Source organism: Gallinula chloropus (genome assembly GCF_964237585.1).
Source record: "Gallinula chloropus genome assembly, chromosome: 1".
NCBI classification, from domain to species: domain Eukaryota; kingdom Metazoa; phylum Chordata; class Aves; order Gruiformes; family Rallidae; genus Gallinula; species Gallinula chloropus.
In genome coordinates, this window is record NC_140085.1 from 54,198,261 (window position 1) to 54,219,461 (window position 21,201).

The following is a 21,201-nucleotide window of genomic DNA, read 5'->3' on the forward strand; positions in this document are numbered from 1 at the left end:
TAGCTACTAATGCCCAGGAAGTCTATGGACCTTTATAGCTGCCAAGAGGCTTTAGGGTATCAGCTACAAAGTCGACACAAGTCTGTCCTTCCTCAACACCGACAGTACAGCCAGACTTCACATTCCATGACTCAAAGCAGCAAAACATTTCTTAAAAGACAGGGGGGTAAACATAACGGATGCCCACATCTCACCAGCAGCATTTTCACATCTATTCTATTTCCAAATATTTTATAGACAAGTTTAAAGATGAAGTGTATTTAAATAGTAACAATACATACTGCAAACTATATAGACTGCCATACTTCCCTGTTTCGCAGGGGAAGATGAATGGTATTTTGTTCACAGCCTGCAGCTTTTAAAGCAAAGAAGATGGCTAAGAACAGAGTTATTCCTGCAAGCATGGGAGATGACCATTTTTCACTCAGAGGCAAAGTTTAGTTGCTACTGAAACAGGGCTACAAAGTGTTAGAGCTGCAGCCTCCTAATTAACCAGTGCAGTGCTGGAGGACTTGTCATCAAATCATCAGCAGACAGCTGCTGGGTTTTTGTTTAAAAAAAACCCTACTTCTGTCACTCATTCTACAGCTGGTATTACTGTCACTAGAGCAGAGGCTGCTCCCACAGCTCCTTCCATCTACTCAGCGATCCAAGTTAGAATGACAGCAGAAGAGAAAGTCACTTACACATGATGAAAAGTTCTTTACCTTCTATTATACACCAGCCTGCTGGTGTGAGCTAGTCACACCGCAGTATACCCAACAGCGGCGCACTGATGCCAAATCAAAGAACTATCTTGTTTTCTTTTACAGTACACAGCTTTCAAGATCAAATTCATTCTGGGCATCACTTAAATTCAGTTATTTCCCTTGGCACATGTTGACAGTGTTAACTATTGATAGTTGTGGATTTGGTTCTGGGTATTTTTTTTAATACTCACTTTTCACTAAGATTGTCAGTCCTAAATAGTTGTCTATTCCCCCAGCGTTTAGTTTTTCAGATGCCAGCAAAATATTAGAGACCTTTTTAAGGGTTACCTTCCTCCTTATTAAAACAATGGCAAATTCCCCACCACCACCACCTTGTTACAAAATTATGGAAAACAAAAAACAAAAAAAAAGAGTTTATTTCCAGATATACAAAACACCTATTCTCTCATTTCTCCATCTTCTTCCTCTTCTTCCACACCTCTGATGTACAAAACATTATTGCACCTGTAAATAGAACCAAGAGTTCCATTAGCGGTAAATGTTTTCACTTCCCCAACATATACACTACTTTTAGAGTTTTTCTGCTTTTGTGTAGCCTGGCAACAGCCATATTCTGCATAACAAATCGCTGCTGTTGACTCTGTACAGCTTTTCCACAAAGCTCCTTACAGCTGAAAAAAACCCCCCATGCTTGTAAAAGCCATGACTGGTTGATGGCACTGAACTAGTTTTTATTCTTGCGCTAACAGTTGTGACCAAGGATAAGTGCCCAACCATGACAAGTGTCTTCAGCAGCAATACACTAATAGACTCCACTGATGCCAACGGATCGACAGGTCTACAACAATCTGGAAAACTGATGTACTGAGTTAACTGAAAAAAAGAGATCAATACTTAAAAATATTCTGAAATGCATTTTTCCTCCCCTCCAAAAGAGGTACCATAGCCTCCACATACAAGTTACATTAACAGTTACAACCCCGGAGAAACAACACAGCATCTGGCGGTACAAATTTCAACGCAAGTTGTGAGATTTAAAGACACCCCCACCCCGCCACAAATATCATCATTACCTTATCAAAACTTCACCCAGGTGTCCGGACAGCGCGCCGTCTATGTACTCCTCTGTGTTTGCGAGCTTGAGGGGAAAAACCAGTCAAACTCCGGTGGTTATAACAGAAACGGATTCCCAAAACATACGGCGCCGCCCACCGCCGGCTACCCCGCCCGAGAGGGGCCGACAAAGCGCCCACCGCGGGGGGGGGCCGCCGGCCGCTTCAGAAGGCTCGCCCACCTCGCCCCTCAGCAGGGACGGGGCCCGGCGCTACCCCCCGCCCCCGGCATCCCGCCCAGCACCCCGCGCCTCACCTGCATGTTCATGTAGCCGTCGACGGAGACGAGGTAGCCCTTGTACTCCATCCCCCACTTCAGCTTCACCATCACCGGCTTCCCCGTCAGCCCGTTCAGGAAGGGCTTGGGGTTGAGGGGCAGGCTCTGCCGGGGAGAGCAGCCGGTCAGCCCCTCCCGCCCTGCCCCGCCCCGCCGCCTCGGGGCCGTTAACGGCCGCGGCTCCCGCCGCCCGCGTGCGCTCACACCTCCCTCCCCCCCCTCCCGCCCCCCCCCGCGCTGTCCCGCGCGCGGCACGAGCACCGCCCTCACCATGGCGACGCGGCGCGCGGCGGCGGCCCGAGCAGCACAGGCGCACGCGGGAAGCCCTCGTGCGCGCCGCGGGCTGCGAGAGAACGAGAGGCAGCGCCGCTATGGCTTCCACTTCCGGGGCCGCCGGCCTCACCTTCGACCTCTCACCTCCGCCGCACCGCCGCTGCAATAGGCCGAGGCGCCCCCACGCGCGAAGAGAAAAGCGGGCTGCCCATTGGCTTGGCGTCGCCGCGCTCCTCTCTCATTGGCTGGGCTGGTCGAACTCCCGCCCTCCCTTTGCCAACCGACCACTCATTGGCCGCCCCAGGCGCTCCGTGCTCGCTGGGGCCTGGTAGGGCTGTGCGGCGGGGCGCCTCCGTCCCGGGGCGGCCGAGCCGAGCCGAGCCGAGCCGAGCCGAGCCGAGCCGAGCCGAGCCGAGCCGAGCCGAGCCGAGCCGAGCCGAGCCGAGCCGAGCCGAGCCGAGCCGAGCCGAGCCGAGCCGAGCCGAGCCGAGCCGGTGTTTCTCCGGCGTGCCTCAGGCCCTCCGCTTCCCTGCGGGCCGCTCGCCGTCCCGACGAGCCGGCTGGGGGGAGACCCGCAGCAGCTTCACGTTGCCTCGAGAGCCGGGCGGCCGGAGCGGTCGCTGCCCTCCCGGCCGGGGCCGGACGCAGCGCGGCCGAGCCGCGGGGTGCGCGTCCTTCCCGGCGGGGCAGTCGGCGCTCATGCTTCACCCCGAGCTTTCCCGGCTCAGCCGCTGTCACTTCCCGCCTCCATCCCGGCTCTCTCGGGATGGGCCCCCAGGAGGTGGCAGCGCCGAGCTGCTTACGGCGGCTGGGGCGCGGGAGGCGGCTGGCGGGCCCTGTCCCCGCCTCCCCTGCGGGCCTTGCCGGCGGCGAGAGCGTGGCGGCAGCCGTTCGCCTGTAAGAATAAATCCTGGGGGCCGGCGTGTTCCTGTGGCTGCGCCCGTACGGGTGGGAAGCCGCCGCCTTGCCGGTGCACAGGTGCTCTGCCCAGTCTGGCCGGGCTCCCAGGTGAAGAAGCTGCTGGAGCTTCTCTTGGCTGTTGAGAGCCTGTTCGCGCTTCACAAAACATAAGTCCCTTGCCAGCTGAGCTTGGTGACTCTCGACCTTTGGCAGGCAGATAGGCTGGGTGAACATTCGTACGGTTTACTAACCCATCACGTCCACACCAGCACCTACTGTTAGTCTAAAGTCACCAAGTCCTGCAGTGTGTCATTATCTTCCCGTGTGCAGCATTTTCCCTTCATCTTAAGCTTGTTGGATGCTGAATGCAGAAACCATACATTTCAGAACTGACTTTTCCATAGCAGAACTAGTACATTTCTTGTGTGCTTTACCTCCAAAGCTCGGCGTAGTGCCCTAGTTGAAAGCAAAGCTGTCATCACCTGCTTAAATCTGAGTGTTTAATGCTGTTGACTCAACTGCCTGTCTTCACCAGATCAGACTGTCCTCAGGCACAGTGGCTGCAATACCTTTATGGATGGATTGGCATGAATAGGGGTTGGAATTGTAATTCTTTTTAACTAGCACATATCAAAAGGGCACTGTGGTGGTTCAGCCCTGAGCAGCGGCTGAGCACCACACACCACTCGCTCGCTCACTCCCAGAGGAGAAACAGATAAAGCCTCCATGGGTTGGGATAGGGACAGTTTACTGACAAAATCACCATGAAAGGGGAAACAGTAACAGCCTGTGGCAAATTGCACCCAGTGATAATACAGAGTACTGCACAGCTGGAGGACCTACCCAGTGCCCCAGCTGCACTTAGACTGCCCTGGAGGCACCTGGGAGCACCCCTCCTCGACCAGCCCCTTTTATGGGAGAATGGTGTCAGGTGGTGTGGAAAACAGCCAGGACTAACTCAGCTCCTGGACTGGCTGCTCAGGGAGGTTGACTTCTGGCCTGGCCAGGACCAGGACAGGCACTCAGATGCTTGTTGCCATGTTCATTAGAAATGAGTGATTCTCTCTTAGGGTGTATTGGATGGGCCGCAGAAACAGCATTAAATTTATGCTAATAGCCTAATTGTCTTTCTGGTAGCAAGACTTGCTACAGGCCAGCTGAAAGAGCAATGGAAGTTATAAAAGCTTTCTGTAAGGAAGCCTGTGTTGAGATCCTATAGGAAAAGCATGAGCGCAATGGGAGGTGGCACATGCAGCACAATTTTTCATGCCACATGAAATAAAGAATAGCTGGTGTATGCAATAGTGTGTATAATGTTGCAGAATGCAACGAGCTTAGACTGAGGGTCTTGGGTAAAATCACACAGTGGGACTAAGTTTTGTACTTTGCTGGCGCTTGCCAAGGAAGTGTGTGTGTCTCTGTGAACAGCAACGTAGCGGGACTGGTACCTTGTCTGTAAACACCACTTCTTGTCTTTACATATCGATGCAGTTTTGGTCATGATGTCTCTTACTTGTGTTGGGAAAATGTTCTGTGTACCAGGAAATGTGGAGTCTCCTTCTCTGGAGACATTCAAAACCCACCTGGACGTGTTCCTGTGCAATTTAGTCTTGGTGATCCAGCCCTGGCGGGGGGGGTCGACTAGATGATCATTCAAGGTCCCTTCCAGCTCCTAATGTTCTGTGACTTTTGAGAGTTACATTCAGCTTTTGACATAGTCTCTTCCTCTGGGAGAGGAGTAAATATTCCATCACTATTATAAACTTATGAAAATGCAGAAGAATTTCCCAGGGCTATAGATTTCGGTGTGGAAGTCGGAGAGCAGGAGTGCTTGACTTCTAGCTGCGCAGTTGGTGCATGAATTCACAGGTCAGTAGTCTCATCAGCTGCTCTGCAGCAGTTTTTGTGTGGTGGTATGGCAGGAAGGAGTACTGAAAGCACAGAAAGCCTGACTGCATGCAGTGTTAACTGGATAACTTGGTTAATCAGGAGACAAAATAGCTTTTGCTTTGGTTTTCCTCCCCCTTCCCCCTGTAAGGAATTTGCTGTTTACCTTGTTGACTGAATCATTCTGACTCAGAGACAGTTTGCTTACGCGGGTCTTCTCCTGACCTTCAGCACGGGGGTGAAGTTCACCTTTTGTCCTCTTTGTATTTCCCCGTGTAATAAGGGGAAGTAATCGTTTGCATTCCTTTCTGCCGTTGGGTCAGGGTATTTAGTCTGCTGCTCAACAGGAAATGAACAGGAAAGAGTTTTTGTCATAGATTAATCCAAACCGTAGATGGATAAGATTTGCTCTTTCCAGCTCAGGAGTGGGAATTTAGCATGACTGCCTACACTCTGTTCCTAAGGAAACACATTAAGCAGCTGGACATCCAACCTGCAGCAGCATTTTTGGTGGAGGCACTCATTAGGTGGTGTTATCTGTGTAAGTGCAAGTGCTCACTGACACCATTAACATGCCACATCACCTTAATGCCAGGCAGAGAGGTCGAGTCCCTGTACCCTCACTCCTCACATCACTGAGAGAAAGCTGGGCTGCCCAGAAATACATCCTGAGTTTGCTGAGGCAGGAACTCCCTGCAGTAACCCCCTTCTGCTTGCCATAAACATATTTCTTACAGACACTTTTCAGAGCTGGCCTGCGTTCCAGCTTCTGGGCTGCACTGTTAGTGAGCTTCTCACACCTTCTCCCGGTGACAGGCTGGCTAGCTGGGGTTTGCTCTGCTGCGCTCTTCTCCCACATCATTGGAGTTATTTCTGATATCACACGGTTCATTTCCACCAGAGTAGTAACAGCACCAGCATTGCCTTCACACTGAAGAGGCCATGAAATGGGCACTGCTTGCAATCAGAGAACTTCAAGCAGCCATGAAGGCACAACCTTGAATTAAAGAGCGAGGAGAGCTGAATTAACAAAAAGGAAGCTCCATCAGGAGACAGTACCTTCAAAGGTTTGCATCAAAATAAATCACATGTAGCAGCACAGAGTTAGAACCCCAGTTTTTGGTTCTTTTGGGTTCGTAATTGACAAAGCTGTGTAAGAACCTGCTGCTCTCCCCACAGGAACCTGTCCCAAGTGAAGATGCACCACTCTCCTTCCTCCCCCCTGCCAGACTTTTTTTTCTATGTGTCAAAAATCTGTACCAGTTGTCTGCTCTTGGTGACCTGGGAACTGCTGGGGCAGTACATGGCCATTGTCAGCAGCCCTCCTGTCAGGTATAATCCTGACCTCCTGGGGCTTTGCCAGAATGAAAGAGTTTCTCTTCAAGCAGTCTTTCCACAGAGATCTCTACCAGAAAACACCTGTCCTGTCTCTCTGGGCCATTTTTCATTTTAATAACACCATCTTTGATTTAATCTCCATCCACCACAAACCTTCACCGTGGATGAGGACTGGGATCCCTGGAGGTATTTAAAAGACATATAGAGGAGGCACTTAGGGACATAGTTTAGGGGTGGACTTGGCAGTGCTGGGTTAACCATTGGATATGATGATCTTAAAGGTCTTTTCCAGCCTCAGTGATTCTATGATTTTATGATGCAGCAGGTACTGACATCAGGCTCTAGAACAGGAGAGGTCTTTAATTTTACTCTGACATCCTAGTCCACCGAACCAAAGCCAAGCCATGCTGCAGTGGTGGATATACAGAATCCAAGTGCCAGGAGCCACCCAACTGACATTAGCTCAGAATAGAGGTCTGGCCTTGCTGAGCAAGACTTGGAGCCAGCTGAGGGGAAGAGCACAAGGGAACCGTGAGGTCCACGGGAGAGACTTGCCCATCAGCCCTGCGTGCCTGGTGCTGGGTGGCATACAAATGCAGGGGAACACTAGTGAGATGCAAAGTCAGTTTGGGGTGGACTTTACTCGGTGAGCAGAGGTGGTGCTGGGAAGGGCTGCCCGTGCTGGAGGCGGGGCTGAGCCTGGGAAGAAGAGCATCCCGTGCTTCTTCCCGAGCGGGGGATTTATGTGCCGTTCCAGGACAACACGATGCCCGTTGCCCACAGAGTGATGTCACTATGAAATGAGATTTGGGGAGTGGGAGGCATATGTTAACAAAAACCCAGGTCTTGATGGAGTCACCGAAAATTTTTGTATCCACTCCTCCCCCCCAGGAGGCTTGCAGTGAACCTGTCACCAGGCTGGGCTGTGCTGGTGAGAAGGGGCACGGGACAGGTGTTGCACAGAGTTTGTGGGAAGATTAAAGCCTCCTTTTGTGCGTATTGAAAACCTGTGTTTGTTTGTGCAGATAGTACTCATGCAAATTATGCAGCTACGCTAAAGAAAGGCCCTTTAAGAATGTCTCTGAAAACACAGACTTCTTTGCCAAGAAATAATGGGACTTCCTTAATTATCAGCTGTTATCTTCTGGTTTTGGCAAACCTTTGTTGCTTTATGTGCTGTTGTTTCTTTTATGCTTTGACATTAATGAATTGGAATTGAAATTATGTGCTGAGGAAAACAAAGTAATCTGTATAAATAATAAAATGGCATTCTTGTGTGTGTCAAAAAGGGGGGGGGGGATCAGGCATTGTGCAGAAGGAATTTGGACACTGTGCTTTCACACAAACATCTTAATGGAAACGAATAGCTGGCTCCAAATTGCACAAGTGGTTCAAGAGTCGGTGTTTTGAGAAAACCAGAGCTCAGTCTGGTTGGTGTTGGAGGCTCTCTGTCTTAAGTGGATAGCTGTATTTTAACAGAAGAGCTCATCTTGCCAGATGTGGCTGAAATTCTGGCAGTGGTGGTACACACCTAACTGTAGTTTCTAAACCTTAATGATGTTTACATCGTGCCAAGGCCTGCTTGGACAAACAGTTACCCTGGCAAACAGAGGAAACTCATTTTTAACAGTAAATGTTGGGAGGGGAAGAGGAAGGAGTATTTAGGCAACAGGGCCCGTCAGATGGGCCACCAGGAGATTGCTGGTCAAGACAGACTAGATGTTGCACACAACATTCCCTCACCACTTCAGAGAAAGAGTAGACAGGAACTAGCCAGAAAGGAAAAGTACAAGAGAGAAATGCTGCTGGGTTAAAAGAAGGTGCTAAATCAAGGATTTCTGAACTTCAAAAACTCTGTCTGAGCCAGATCAATGGTCTGAAGAGATGAAGCGGAGAAATAGGAGGCTGGGTCCCAAAGAAAGCCATGAGTCATCAAGGCAGACTGGCAGCTGTAGGGACAAGTACATCCTGAGCTGCCTCCATTACACTGTGAGGCTTTAAAGTGATGTGGGTTTATTAATTTGGCCAGGTAAGTCTGTTCTTGTGATAGCCATTGGGAAGAGTGATTTAGGGTTGGAGCCTCTGCAAAGTCCCCAGGGCTATTTGCTCTTTGCACCTCTCCCAGAGAAGCTGGAGCTGCTCCCAGGGCAGCTGGGCCAGGAAGTCTCATTTCTGAGAAGGGGCTGCAGATTGGAAAGATTCCCTAACCCCTCACTCCCAAAATGTTCCAGAGGTGACTTCTGCATTTCTCGTTTGACTTGAACCTGAACCCAGGGCCCAGAGCTCAGCTGGGAGGCATCTCTGCATCCGAGACCAGTGGCTTCTGCCTCTCTGATAAATGGGTGGTCCCTCTGTGAGGGCCTCTCCAGGGCCAGTGGGTGGCAAAGGTCTGCTGTAAAGTCAACAAGGCAGACAGTGTGCCCACGGCAAAAGTAGCTCGAAATCCCATGGTTCAGCACACATCATCTGATACAAATCCAGGAGAGAGAGCATGGCTCTAGCTGCTTATCCTGGTTATATGCCAACCGTTCCCAAATTACCAGCGCCCTGACTTGCATACGTCTTGGGGCAGTGCCCAGCTCTATGTGCCACGTGCGGTGTGTCACCACAGAAATGCTGCTCTTCAAAATGCTTTAAGAGTTCAGTAAGTTGGAGTTTTGACCAGCCAAGTTTCCACTGCGTTGTGTCAACTGCTTCATTTCTAGCCAGGAGGCCATCAGTGTGCTGGTGTCCCCTTGTCACAAGTGCTTTCTGTAAAGCTTTACATTGCTATCCAGTTTGCTGTTTCTGCCTTCATTTCGCAGAGTACTCTGTTAGATCACTTAGACAACTCTTAGGTTATTTTCCAGAGTGCATGGAGGATGGGAGATGACCTCTCTTCTTTGCCCAACAAGCATTGCTGAGGAGGCAACTGAGGTACCATGGACTTCCCCACTTGGCCACCAAGAGCCTGGAGAGCCAAGATGAGCAGTTTCAGTGCTCCTAATGGTGCACCGACAATTTTTGATGTCCTAGGTGACCTGGCCCCATTGCTACCTCACTCCCTTTTGGTCCTTTTTGTTCTTTACAGATACTATCACCTGTCTGTCCTGGGGCATGGGTGGCCTTGGCAGCATAGCATGGATGTTTGCTTCCATTTGGTGCCTTCCTTCTCCAAAGCATTGTCTTCTTTGTGGCAATTTGCACCACGGGTAATGGAAAGGGCCAAGTAGGTAGGCAGAGGACCCAGAGATGGTCAGTAGAGGATCCACTCTTTTGCCCAGGAACACAGCCATGAACATACTTGCAAGGGGTGGGTGCTGACCAGGTGAGTGAGAAGATCAGGCCCTGAGCATATAGTTTACAGCAATGCAGGATAGAGATACTTAACTGATTTGGGTAATAAAAACAATTGGAAACAGCTTGCTCTGCTGCCAAACAGTCATATTCTGATATCTGAGCCGACTCGCTCCGACCAGCATCTGCAACTATGGGAATCTGGACGATGGGTGTACACACAGGAGTTAGGCTGTGGCCACATTCCAGCAACTTTTCACAGGCAGAGCAAAAAAAAGTATACCCTTGCCAGTGACCATTTATTACAATGCTCAAGTCTGCCCCAAAACTCATAATTTTCCCAGAAGAAACATGTTTTGGGTTTGGTTTTTTTTTTAAATAAGGGAAAAGGAGCCTGTTCTTTCCCCAAGCACCATTCTTGGAAATGACCTTCTTGGCTGAAATTTTCTTGAAAAAATCAACTTGGTGCAGATATTTCCTGCTTCCAGGAAAGCTTTTCTAGAGGTCTGTCTCCTGTAAATGTTTATACAAATAGTTAAAGGCTGCCAAAGTTTTAAGCAGCTAAGAAAGGGGAGCTTAAAATGGAGATCACTGAAACCTTAATAATAGCATTGCCAACTTCACTTAATAAACAGATGCATTTAGTATGGGGTTTAATCATAAATGCTAGCTTAGATACAAAAGTATTGTACCTTTTTTTTTTTGCTACTCAGTAAACAAAGATTTAGCATATCTACACACAATGTTGAGTATTTTCTGGAAAAAAAAATGATTGGATTTCTAAAATTGCCCCAAAGGTTGTTTGATCAGTTGGCGTTTGCAACGGGCTGGTATCGATGTTCCTTTCATATGATGCTTCACGTAAGGCAAGTGACTGCTTGTTTTGACAGACTGTAAAAGATACGTAATTAGAAGGGGAGAAGGGCTAGTTCCTACCTGTGACGCTTCATGGATTTACGTGCTTCTGTGAGTTGGACACAAAACACTTCAGCTCAGCTGTGGTTTTGTGGGCTCTTGCTTTTAAATGCTCAAGAAGCTGCTCTTACAATTATTTTTTTTTTCTCTCTGGGGAAGGAGATCTAGAGGATTAAATGATACCATTGAAGGTTTATTTAACAACAAACGTCAAATCCGTAGCTAAAGAGTTTTCTTTAACTCGCAGTACTATCGTGTCGAGACCCCAGGAATTTTAATGGAGCTGTGACTTCACATGAAGTAGTTGATAATTCACCACAGAGCCAAGTGGGCAGCAGTTCCCCTGCCACCTGAACTGGAGAGGCACGATCATGGCAGCGGGTGACAGTCCTCCTGTCCCAGCACTGGGACACCAGCTCCCAACCACGGACCCCAGCAGACACTGCACCCATCTGGAAAACAAGAGTGGAAACCCGCCTGCCATGGTACTTGTTCACTCTTTAATAACCAGCTGAACTTAGGTCTGTTGGGGGGACTTTCCCACAGGCTGTGCTGACAGGGAGCTTTATAATACAGCTCTAATTTTTTGTGGTGTTTGGGGAGTGACAGCAACCTAAGAACCTGTATTTTGTGAGGTATCTTTGAGGCTCCATTCCTCCAATACTCTATTTGTACAATGGGTTTTCTTTACAGGTCCATTACTTGCAGTGCTAAAGTTAGCAGAATTACAGGGAGTTTCTTCTGAAAATAAAAAGTTTGGCTGCATTAAATTGGATTATTCCTCCCCGCCCCCGAATAGTCAACAGCAGTAAATTAAGTATAGGTGGAAAATACTGCACACCACTGTTTCTAATGCAGAGCAAATGTATGAGCATATAATAGCTTACACAAATGAAAAATACAACCTTTTTGGGGTTGCCAAGTTGACTTCAGCCTCAGATAATGGGCTAAAGGATGCAAAGTAAGCACATTGATGGGAGCTGTAATGTCTTTAGCAAGTGAGGGAAATTGAATACCCTTTGCCCACATAACCTTTGCCTTGAGTGCTTTTGCTTTATTCACATTTGGAAGTACACATCATGTCCACGAGTGTTTAAATAGCAGCAGGATGGAAGTAATGACTGTGCTTTCAAGGGCAGAACGCCCCTGAGGTCCCTGGGAACTGGATGCTAAATCATACTAAAAATTCATAGAGTGCACATGACTCAGACTTGAGTTGTACATCTGAAATATTCTTGTAATGAAAGGCATCTCTTAATTATTTTTTTTATTTATAGAAAAGTTTTATATCAGGTTACAATGTTTTACTTTCCATATTTTCTCCAGTTTAATATTCATCTAAATATTTATATATATATATAAGTGATACCACAAAGCAGGGCAGACAATACCACGCATATCAGTGTATATTTCTGAGCTACATATGCATACATACTTTAGATTATTTACCAACAACCACTTTTATTTCAGACATCAGAAAAATGTGGGATTCCACTGTGTCTGAGAGCACTGATTACAGTCACAATGGTGAACAGATTAACCATTTAGTTGCAGGTATCAAGGTTGTCACTCAAACTGGCAGCACCTCAGAATAGCTAAAGCTTATCAGAAATTGTCTGGATTGGAAATGACAGCCATACATGCATGAATGCGTCTGTATGGCTGGAAGATTGTTGAAGTGTGAAGTGAAGAAGTTCACTTCAGTTTATTTTTTATCATAATTACTGTATTTCATGAGGGAACATTGACTTGCTGCCTGGTAAATACAAGGGGAAACAGAAAGAAACTTCATTCTCTTATCATCTTTGTCTCCCAAAGGTCACCACATTTGAACAAAGCATATTTATTTCATTCCTTATGCATTTACATAGCCATTTACTGTACTCTGTATAAGTGAAGCAGAATAATTTTTTGCGAGACTAATTAAAAGTTGCATGGTAGAAAATGTTTTTGTGATCACACCACCGTAACGAAATTGAGCTGTCTTTACTGACGTGTGCTCCATTTACTGGCTTTTTAAAACATATTTCCCACACTTCCAGCAGATCATTGGGGTTTTTTTCAAGAGCAAAACATAGAAAAATTTTCCATCCTAAGCAAAGTAAATATCCTTAATGAACATATTTAGGGGAAAATGTCATGGCAATTTCTCTCATCTCTGTTCTATTTGTTGTGCAGCTTTATACTGCTTCCTAGCTATAGAGCATCTTAGAAAACTTCCATGTCAGATCAAGAACAACTGAATTGCCTCAGGATCGATAGGATTGATGCATAAAATTTATTTGTTACCACCCAAGCAATCTCTTTGAGTCCCACCACTCTGTACCAACCAGACAATTTTACCATGTTCTATATGCTTCAGATCCCATTTAGCAAATGGAAGAAGCCTTTGATTTAGTTGTATGATTTCATCATAGACTCTTGGTGGAGTTGAGAGTTGTGCTGAGAAGACCTGGAGGTTTCAGTGTGACAGATGGACAAAACCTGGCTTTTATTTAAAGAAAAAATAGTTAAATTCCCCCGAGTTACCTCAAACCACAATTGGTTCTCCCCACAGGCTGCCATGGGTGGGGACAGGACTTAGTTCTGTGGCTGACGTTTTCAAGGACAAGGGAGTCTATGGAAGAAAGGGGAAGGTCCAGTTTTAACTGGTGCAGCACTCCAAAGTGCCCGTTTGGCTTCTGCAGAGAATTTGGGAAGTTTTCTTTCTCAGGTGTTATGTGCCTAATTAAAATGGAAGAATTAATACTGTCTGGGTATATATGCTCAGCAGCAGCTGCTGTATCTGAGCTAGCCAGTGGATAAAGTGTGGATGATACCAGAAGTTCATGCTGTGCCCCAAAAGACTGAAACTTGTGGCAGCTTTGGTGCACTCTGTCATTATAGATGTGGGGTTGGTCTTACTCTTACTACTGTTCCAGCAAGTGACCTTCAGCAAGTTGTGAAGCTCCTGTTTGCAAAGCAGGGACGTGTTGTATTATTCTGACCATCACTGCATTATTTCATTGATGGCACCTGGAAGACATAACACAAAGTTGAGGCTCTGCGCCATGGGGCACCTGACAAACATGAAGAGATATCAAACCACGTGTGGGGAAAAGGAAGCATCATTTAACAGGTGGAGAGTGGAGGTAAGAAAGATAACCCTTAGAGCTCTACCTGCCGTTCAGGAAGTGAACAAGGCACTGCCAGGACGCACTAGTTTTTGATGCGAAGCTGTGACTGCCTAAAGCACAACCCGGTACGTGTTTTCCCCTTCCCGGTGGCTGACCACATGAGGGAGGATGGAATGCATCCCTTCCCAAATGCGTGCAAATGACTCTGAGGTATGGACAGATATGGGATTGTCAACTCCAATTAGTTGGTGAAATGACCTACTGTACTTCTCTTCTATAGGTATTACAAAAGCCGTTCCGCCCATGAATTAGGCGTCGGTGAGAAGCTGAATTTAAGCCCACTATTGTATGGGAATGTCCACTCCGCTTTGCCACACTAAAGACATTCAGGCAGGCAGAACACCCTCCGCTGACTCATTAGAGGCATACATTAGAGGCAAACTCGCTGCGCTCGCCATGAACCCACGGCGCTCTCTTGAATGGTAGCCCTTGGTGGACGCTTGCAGGGCAGGCCGGTTCCCACAGCACCCCGCTGATCCCCTGTGAACAGATTCGCAGCTCCCCGCTGGCTGCAGGAATGGATTGCTTGCCCCATCCTCACCCGCCACTGACAGCCCTCATAATAATAACCTGCCCGGGAGGCGAGGGACGGGGACGGGATTCTGACAACTCATTAGCCTGAGATACGGTCGGTTCCTGCAGAAGGAGTGGGATGGTGCTGGGCAACGCCGGTCGGACACTTTTGGGGTCATCCTTTCCCCAAAAAGGTGCTTTCATCCTCAGAAAGGAGCGGCTGTGGAGGGTGGCTCCATGAAGAATCTGGGGGGGAGGAGGGGGAAGAGGTGGGGGGGGGAGGAAGAGAAAAACTGGGAGCACAAGGAGTGCTGAGGAGCAAAATGAAGCCAGCAGGGGGTCGTATGATCCTGTGGTGAAGCCACAGCTGCTCCGGGATGGGAGGCTCCACGCTCGCTCCTCCACCCTCCGGGCAGAAGTGCAGCTCTGAGGTTCCGAGGCTGGTTTCAGTAGTGCTGTCTCTCTTCTTCCTCCTTTGGCTTCACCAGGACATCACGATCAAGGTATCAGTCTGGGGAAAGCAAGCAAGTAAAGAACCGGGAAGACTATTCAAGATTTTCCCACTGGTTTCTGTGGTTGGTCTTTTAAAATCCAGGAGCACTGAACCACCCCCTGATTTTTTCTTTGGCCCAGTTTGAGAACTGCCTGTGGGATCCTGCCCGCCACCCTGTGTCTCTGGAGCGGAGGACAGAGCACTTCTGAGGCTGTCAGGAAGGTTCTTGGGGTATAGCTGGTCTATGAAAACCACCAACTAGAAGTTCCTCAGGCTGGTTCAGCAGGAGGTGATGTAGAAGGCTGCCAGTGAAGAGCCATTTTTTTCTGACTGCCATGGGTTGTTGTTACCTTAACATCAGCTTGAAGAGGTGTGCTTGAAAAGGAGAGATCTTCACTCAAAGCACCCAACAAGAGCAATGTGGAGTAGATTGGTCACCACAAGCAAGAGATGCCCTTGATTCTAATGGGAGGGGAGTAAGATGTGGGAAATCTTAAAAGAGGTCACGTTTCACCTTTGCTGCTTGTATCTTGTGTGATATCAGAGGAAATTTTCTGTGCAAACTCAAACCCTGGACTCCATGTCTGCTAATTGATGTTTTCAAGTTTAATCATTAGACTCGGAAAGAACAAGGGGGTTTTTTATACGGTCTTTGTCTTGCTCCATACTGGCAGACAATGAAAATGTAAGGAGTTTTCTACAAATTTTAGTGCAGAAACCAGAAATATCTTGACTAAGAGAAGCAGTTTTCAGGACTACTGCAGCGAAATGCCATCCACCAGGAATGGAGGCGGTAACTCTAAAGCAAATGCCTGCAAGACCTAATCTGACAGTAAAGCAAGTAAAAACCAATTCAGACAATAAATAAGTAAATAAATAAAAACAATCATCACTTTGTGCAGTTTCCCATAGTTCAGCTGCTTTGGAGATAAGGACGAAGACTTTCTGAGCCACAGCTCTCTAAGTAGTGGAGCAGTGTGGCCAAGGGAGGCTCACCAGCTATTGCTAAAGTGTTGGGCAGGATGTAAAAACCACAAAGAAACAACTTCTGTTTTGGAAGATTGAGAAATGGGAAGGGATGAATCCACACACAGTGGTCTAGAACCATGCTATTTTAGTATTTGCGTCTTCTAAGCAGCCTGTCTTGTAGGCAGGACTTAAACTGTGGAGATAGAGATATTCCAGGCACACTGGAGATGTTCCAGACCTGCTAATAATCCCCCTTAGTCATGGAAGCAACAACACATAGTAAATCTTGTTGAAGGCCAATGAAAGGTTTTTAACAACTTTATTAATTAACTGGAAAGAGAGGAGCGTGTCAGTGACATCAGTAGGAAATGTTACATGTGGAAGTGTTGTGTTGTGGGCAGAAAAATTGCTCAGAGACAAAAGTGGAGATTAAAATGATCTGGCAGAAGTGCTACACAGTCATTCGGCTTCAGCAACTGTAGCTGTTGGGAAGGAAGGTTTTACGCTGCTCCTCACAACACGTACAGCCTGTCCAGAGAGCTGGAGAACTTTACCTCTTGTAAAAATAGAGTTTTTACATCTAGAAGATGTAAATTAAGGTGATATCCCTGGCTGGCAAGTGACAGCTAGTACTGTCCCACCAGCCTAAAACATAGCTATTGATGGAAAAAGGTGCCAAGGGAAAGAAAGGTGATAAATTAATCCAAATTAAAAGGCTAGTTGACATGGTCCAAGGCTGTGGTGAAATCCTGCTAAGTAAAAATGCATGTCTTGCTCCCACACTGTCTTGAGAAAGATGGGAAAACCCCCTAGATGTAGTCCTTCATGGGAGACCAAAACTGGAGAGGAGTGAAGTGGCTGCGGATGTGGACACATGCTTTGTCAAAGACAGGGAAAGACAGAGTCTGCTGTTGGGATAAACCACGGAATTATCTCATCCTTCCCACCAGGGAGGTTCAGTTGCTGGATGGAGAAGCTCTGACTTTGCGAAGAAGGGATTATGATCCTCCTGCATAGGCAAGAGTGCACAGCTGGGGTTTTGTACCTGGTGAAACTGCCCTGGGAGGGAGCAGCCACGTGCAGCTGAGAGGCTTTCCTCTGGAAGCATTCCTCCAATGACACCAGAGCCCAACTTTCTGGAGCAGGTTCATATTCCCAAATTGCCTTTAAGCACACAGTACAAAGCATAGAACAAGCTTTGTTACCTATTCCCAAGGAACCCTTAACTCACCAGACTAGTAGCAAGGAAGCTTTCTTCAAGTGCTAAAAACTTGTTCACAATGGAAAAAAGAGAACCATGTGACCGTAAAAATGCACATTCCATTGGGTTTGTCTCTAAGTGTTTTGTAAATAACGAGCTTCTTGGGTGTGGAAATTTCTTCTGGGATGGAAAACACTGATCTTCCTGAAGATGACTGTGTATGTTTGAATTGCCTTCACTTTTGAAAGTGGCTGCACTCTTGCTAAAGGCTGTTTGAAGTGGCTGTTTCACTTGCACGTGGATGGACTCCAGCTGATGGTGCCGCATCTTCCAACAGAACAGCCGTAACTAGGCAAAAAGAGGCTTGGCTTCCAAGTTCGTTCTCAGCACTGAACTTGAAATGGGCTCAAAAAAGACTAAGGGAAAGGGAAATACACAACTTCACTGAGCCAAAAGAGATACAGTCCAAAGGAGCAAAGGTTTTGGTGTGGTGTCTCAGAGCCACCAACAGAACTGTGTCGGTTGCAGCCCTGCAGTGACAGAGGCATCTTAAAATCTCAGATAAAATATCTGCACTGATGTTCCCCACACTGGGATCCAGACAACTGATTCCTAAGTGAGGTGGACTCTGATGTTTGAAGTCAAAGCTGTTTGGTGAAATGCAGGAGTCTGGAGGGAAGCAAGTCAGCAGGAATGGTGGGAAGAGCAGGTGGAGGATCCTTGAGAGGAGGCTGACGCTAAGGGCCGTCACCTTTCTGAATGCAGCAAACTGCAGCTTGTCTGGTATTCCTCAGAGCAAAGTGAGGAGCTGATGTTACTTTTCCTGGTGTGGGAACAGCTCCACTTCCTTGGTGTCTGTTCATATGGAAGTGACCAAGACAAGGAAAAAAATAGTTTTGGGAGATGAGTCTTCTCATTTTGTGATATGGAGGCTATATATAAATGTTGTTTAATAACATTTGGAAAGCCTTCCCAGCAAACTATTTTGATATGTTCCACTGAAACTACTTTCCAATGGGAAAACAAACATGTAAAGAAAAAGAAGAGGATGTTTTTCAGACTCTCCAGGAGATGGTTTTGGCTTTTGTACACTTCCTTCCAAGCTCATTAAACACTCTTTCCCAAAGTCAAAACACTTCTTTCACTGCAGCAAGCTGAATGAATCCAGGAAAGTGGCTAGCCCTAAGTTTTTGGTGCTGTTTCTGACCTCTCTTATAATATTTTTGATACCTCAGATACTTATCTGACAAGCTCTCTGAAGGCAAGAACTGTTAAATCACATCTGTAAACCGAAGCATGGAGAATTCTTTACATGTGTAAAATTCCTTCTCATTATACATAGAGGAATAGTTTACAGGCTGCTCTAAGTGCAAGGCAGCGCTCCCCAGAACAACAGGAGTAGTATATACAAGCCTCTTAGCCTTGATGATCTTGTTTGGTAACAAATGTCTGAATGGCTTGACTGGATCACTTGAAAGCAACTACATTAAATACTGTCTTTTGTTCATCAGCTGGGAGATTTTTTCTAAGCACTTTACTCTGGTCCTGAAACATCTGCAGATAAATGGGAAGGAAAAAAAAAAAAGAAAAAAAAAGAAGGCAAAATAGCACATAAAGGGGATTTAACTCTCTTTTAAACAGAATGCAGCTGAAAGGATCTGGCTAGCTTGGGAGATCCCTGTTCATGGAGATTGATGCTGGAAACTGTACAGGAATGATACGAACAGACATTTCTAAGAGCACCCATGTCACCCACAGCTGCAAAACTGGGTGGGGGAGGGGGCACTCGTGATCATATTCAGAGGACACAATAAATTATCATTTAGCACTTATGTAGGGAAATACGAAGAGACAAGATCTGGATTGCCTTGTGCCAGACTGAGTTTGCACTCATGAGGACACTCTCCCAGAAATCTACTGCCCTCCCAAAAGCTTGAAATTGTCCCATGAAGCTATACTTCAGTTATATGAAATATACTGGGCTGTGTACATCCATGGGTGCAGGGGTTGGAGTACTGACTAACATATTTTCAAACATATCAAGCTCCATGTATCCTTCGTGCTCTCCTGTTGAGACAGCAAATCCCTGAATAAATGCCTGCACCAGACCATGGAGTAAAAGGCTCCTGTGTTTTATTTCTTCCAGTGCTCCCTGCATCGTGTCTGTACCCTGCTCAGAGGCAGTGTTTGCCTGGTCCATGATCTCTGAAGTCTGACAACAGAAGATCTGGACCCGGGGAACAGCCAGAGCGCTGTGTTGCAGCCATGGGGTAAACCTCACAAAGCTGGTTGTTTTTTCCTGGACACTTCCCTTATTTTTCACTTGGAAGTTTTGCTCAGGTGGCTTTTGCCAGCTCCCTGTGTGGCTCTGGATTTCCTGACTTCTCTTGCCACGGGGAGGTTGGACCATGCCAAAACCTTCCAGGCCTCCTCCACGGCGCTGTCTGCTCCAGTCACTGCAAATGTACAACACCACTGTCCCATGGGCATGTATTTCTGAAGGGGGCAGCCAGGCCTGTGCGCGGTGGGGCCTGTGGGCAGAGTCTCTCCCCTCTGCTACTGAGTGGCACTGCCCTGCCAGGCCCGCCATCCCACCTGCTGGTGCTGAGGCCCATCGCAGGACCCCAGGCATGCCGTGTTCTTACACGCTCGGGGGCACATTGGAAGGTGTGTTTTCAGAGTTGCGAGCCACGTGTGTCTGAAGCGGCTGCTCTGCTGCGTGCTTTCTTGCTGTCTCTGATTCCCTCAAACAAGGAAGAAGCCAAGGTTTTGCAAGCCAAGTCTAATCCTGTTTACATGATGCTTTTAAACTCCTGCATTACTAGTTCAAAGCATGTGTCCAAATTTAGAAGCAAGGCTAATACAACCTCAGGCTTAGCGCTCATCAGATCTCACTAATTAAGCATGTTCAGGCCTGGTCAGTACTGGATGGAAAGTTGTTAAAAAATTAAATGCCTTAGCTGGGAGTCGTCTCCGAGACAACAGATGATGTACTTCTCTCAGTAATCCACTACTGTTGTGGCCACGCTTAGCTCGGCACCTTTCAGTGTCTGCAGCAGAGTTTGGTTTAATTACAGGTGTAGCACTTGGCGCTCATTATTCCATGTGGAGAGGGAAAACCAGCCCAATTCTGAAGACTGGCAAAGGACTTCTTGGCATTTACAGATCTAAACCAGAGGCAGGTTCCAACCTACAAGGCTGTATTATCTTTTAACTCTTCATTAAGAAACGTAACATTCATCACACCTTTTGAGAGTGTCAGCCAGTTTGCCTTTGCAATACCCAGTAAATAGGGAAAGTCTTTTTTGGGGACAAAGTGAAAACCAAACAAACAGTGTCCAGTTCTTTTCATTGAACGCTGTCAGCGTTTCCCTTGCAGCTAATTGCTAGGTCTGGATAGGCAGAAATGTTTTTATTTGAACATAAAAAAGCTCTCGCTTCTTTGTTTGTCATGTACATAATCAGCAGAGCTTTGCTGATGTTTTCCATCATCTACTGTGACTTCTAGGACACCTGACTGAACGAGGTGGGTTGTGTGGAGTGTAATGACAGATCCACCTGCTGTGCAATAGTGGATATTAATCCATTATTTCCATTTCTACTTCTCCCCCCGTAAGAAAGTACTCATCCAAAACCTGGCTGCCTCCGCAAATCTCAATGGCCAGTTGACACTTTAAAATGCTCAGCCTTTTTTGAGGATCATAGCTCTGAGAGCAAAGGGCTCTTTCCATGTCTGGGGTCCATATAGCCATGATGGGAAAGTAAAGAAAGGAAGAAGGTGGCTTAGTTGTGTTGGAGTTTGCCACTGCAGTTGCAGACTGGCTTTGCTCTTTCCCTGGCATGCCAGGCATGCAAGGCACTCATACAGAGCATGAATGGAAATGGCTGCTGCAGGGGAAGGGAGTCTTGGCCAGAACAGGCACCATCCACCTTCAGTCTTTCCAAACGGCGATATCATTGTGTTCCTGGAAAGGTATCAAACTATTGTCCTTGAAAAGGGTTGGGCTTGGGGTAATTCTTCTGGTTTGGATTCCTCCTTCACCTCTGCTCTGGCCACATGCCCTTTGGTAGAAACTGCTTAAGCTGACGAGCCTTGCTGTGAACCCTTGTTGCACTGGGGAAGCAGGAGCCTGTCACCCTGGGATGCCACCAGCACCAGGG

At 47.3% G+C, this 21,201-nt stretch overlaps 1 protein-coding gene across 1 annotated transcript; it reads right to left on the minus strand.

Moving 5' to 3' along the window:
* Positions 1-982: 982 nt before the first annotated feature.
* Positions 983-2,524, minus strand: SNRPF (small nuclear ribonucleoprotein polypeptide F). Its single transcript, XM_084274147.1, has 4 exons — positions 2,370-2,524; positions 2,079-2,204; positions 1,784-1,848; positions 983-1,214 (listed from the first exon to the last, which is right to left on the minus strand). The coding sequence occupies exons 1-4, from the start codon at positions 2,370-2,372 to the stop codon at positions 1,148-1,150; spliced, it is 261 nt and encodes an 86-aa protein (XP_084130273.1). The 5' UTR covers positions 2,373-2,524; the 3' UTR covers positions 983-1,147.
* Positions 2,525-21,201: the final 18,677 nt, after the last annotated feature.

Coding starts and splice junctions, on each gene's coding strand:
- SNRPF (XM_084274147.1), bottom strand. Junction 1,849..2,078: donor ACGGCTACATGAACATGCAG/GTGAGGCGCGGG, acceptor TTTCCCCTCAAG/CTCGCAAACACAGAGGAGTA. Junction 1,215..1,783: donor CTGGGTGAAGTTTTGATAAG/GTAATGATGATA, acceptor TTCTATTTACAG/GTGCAATAATGTTTTGTACA.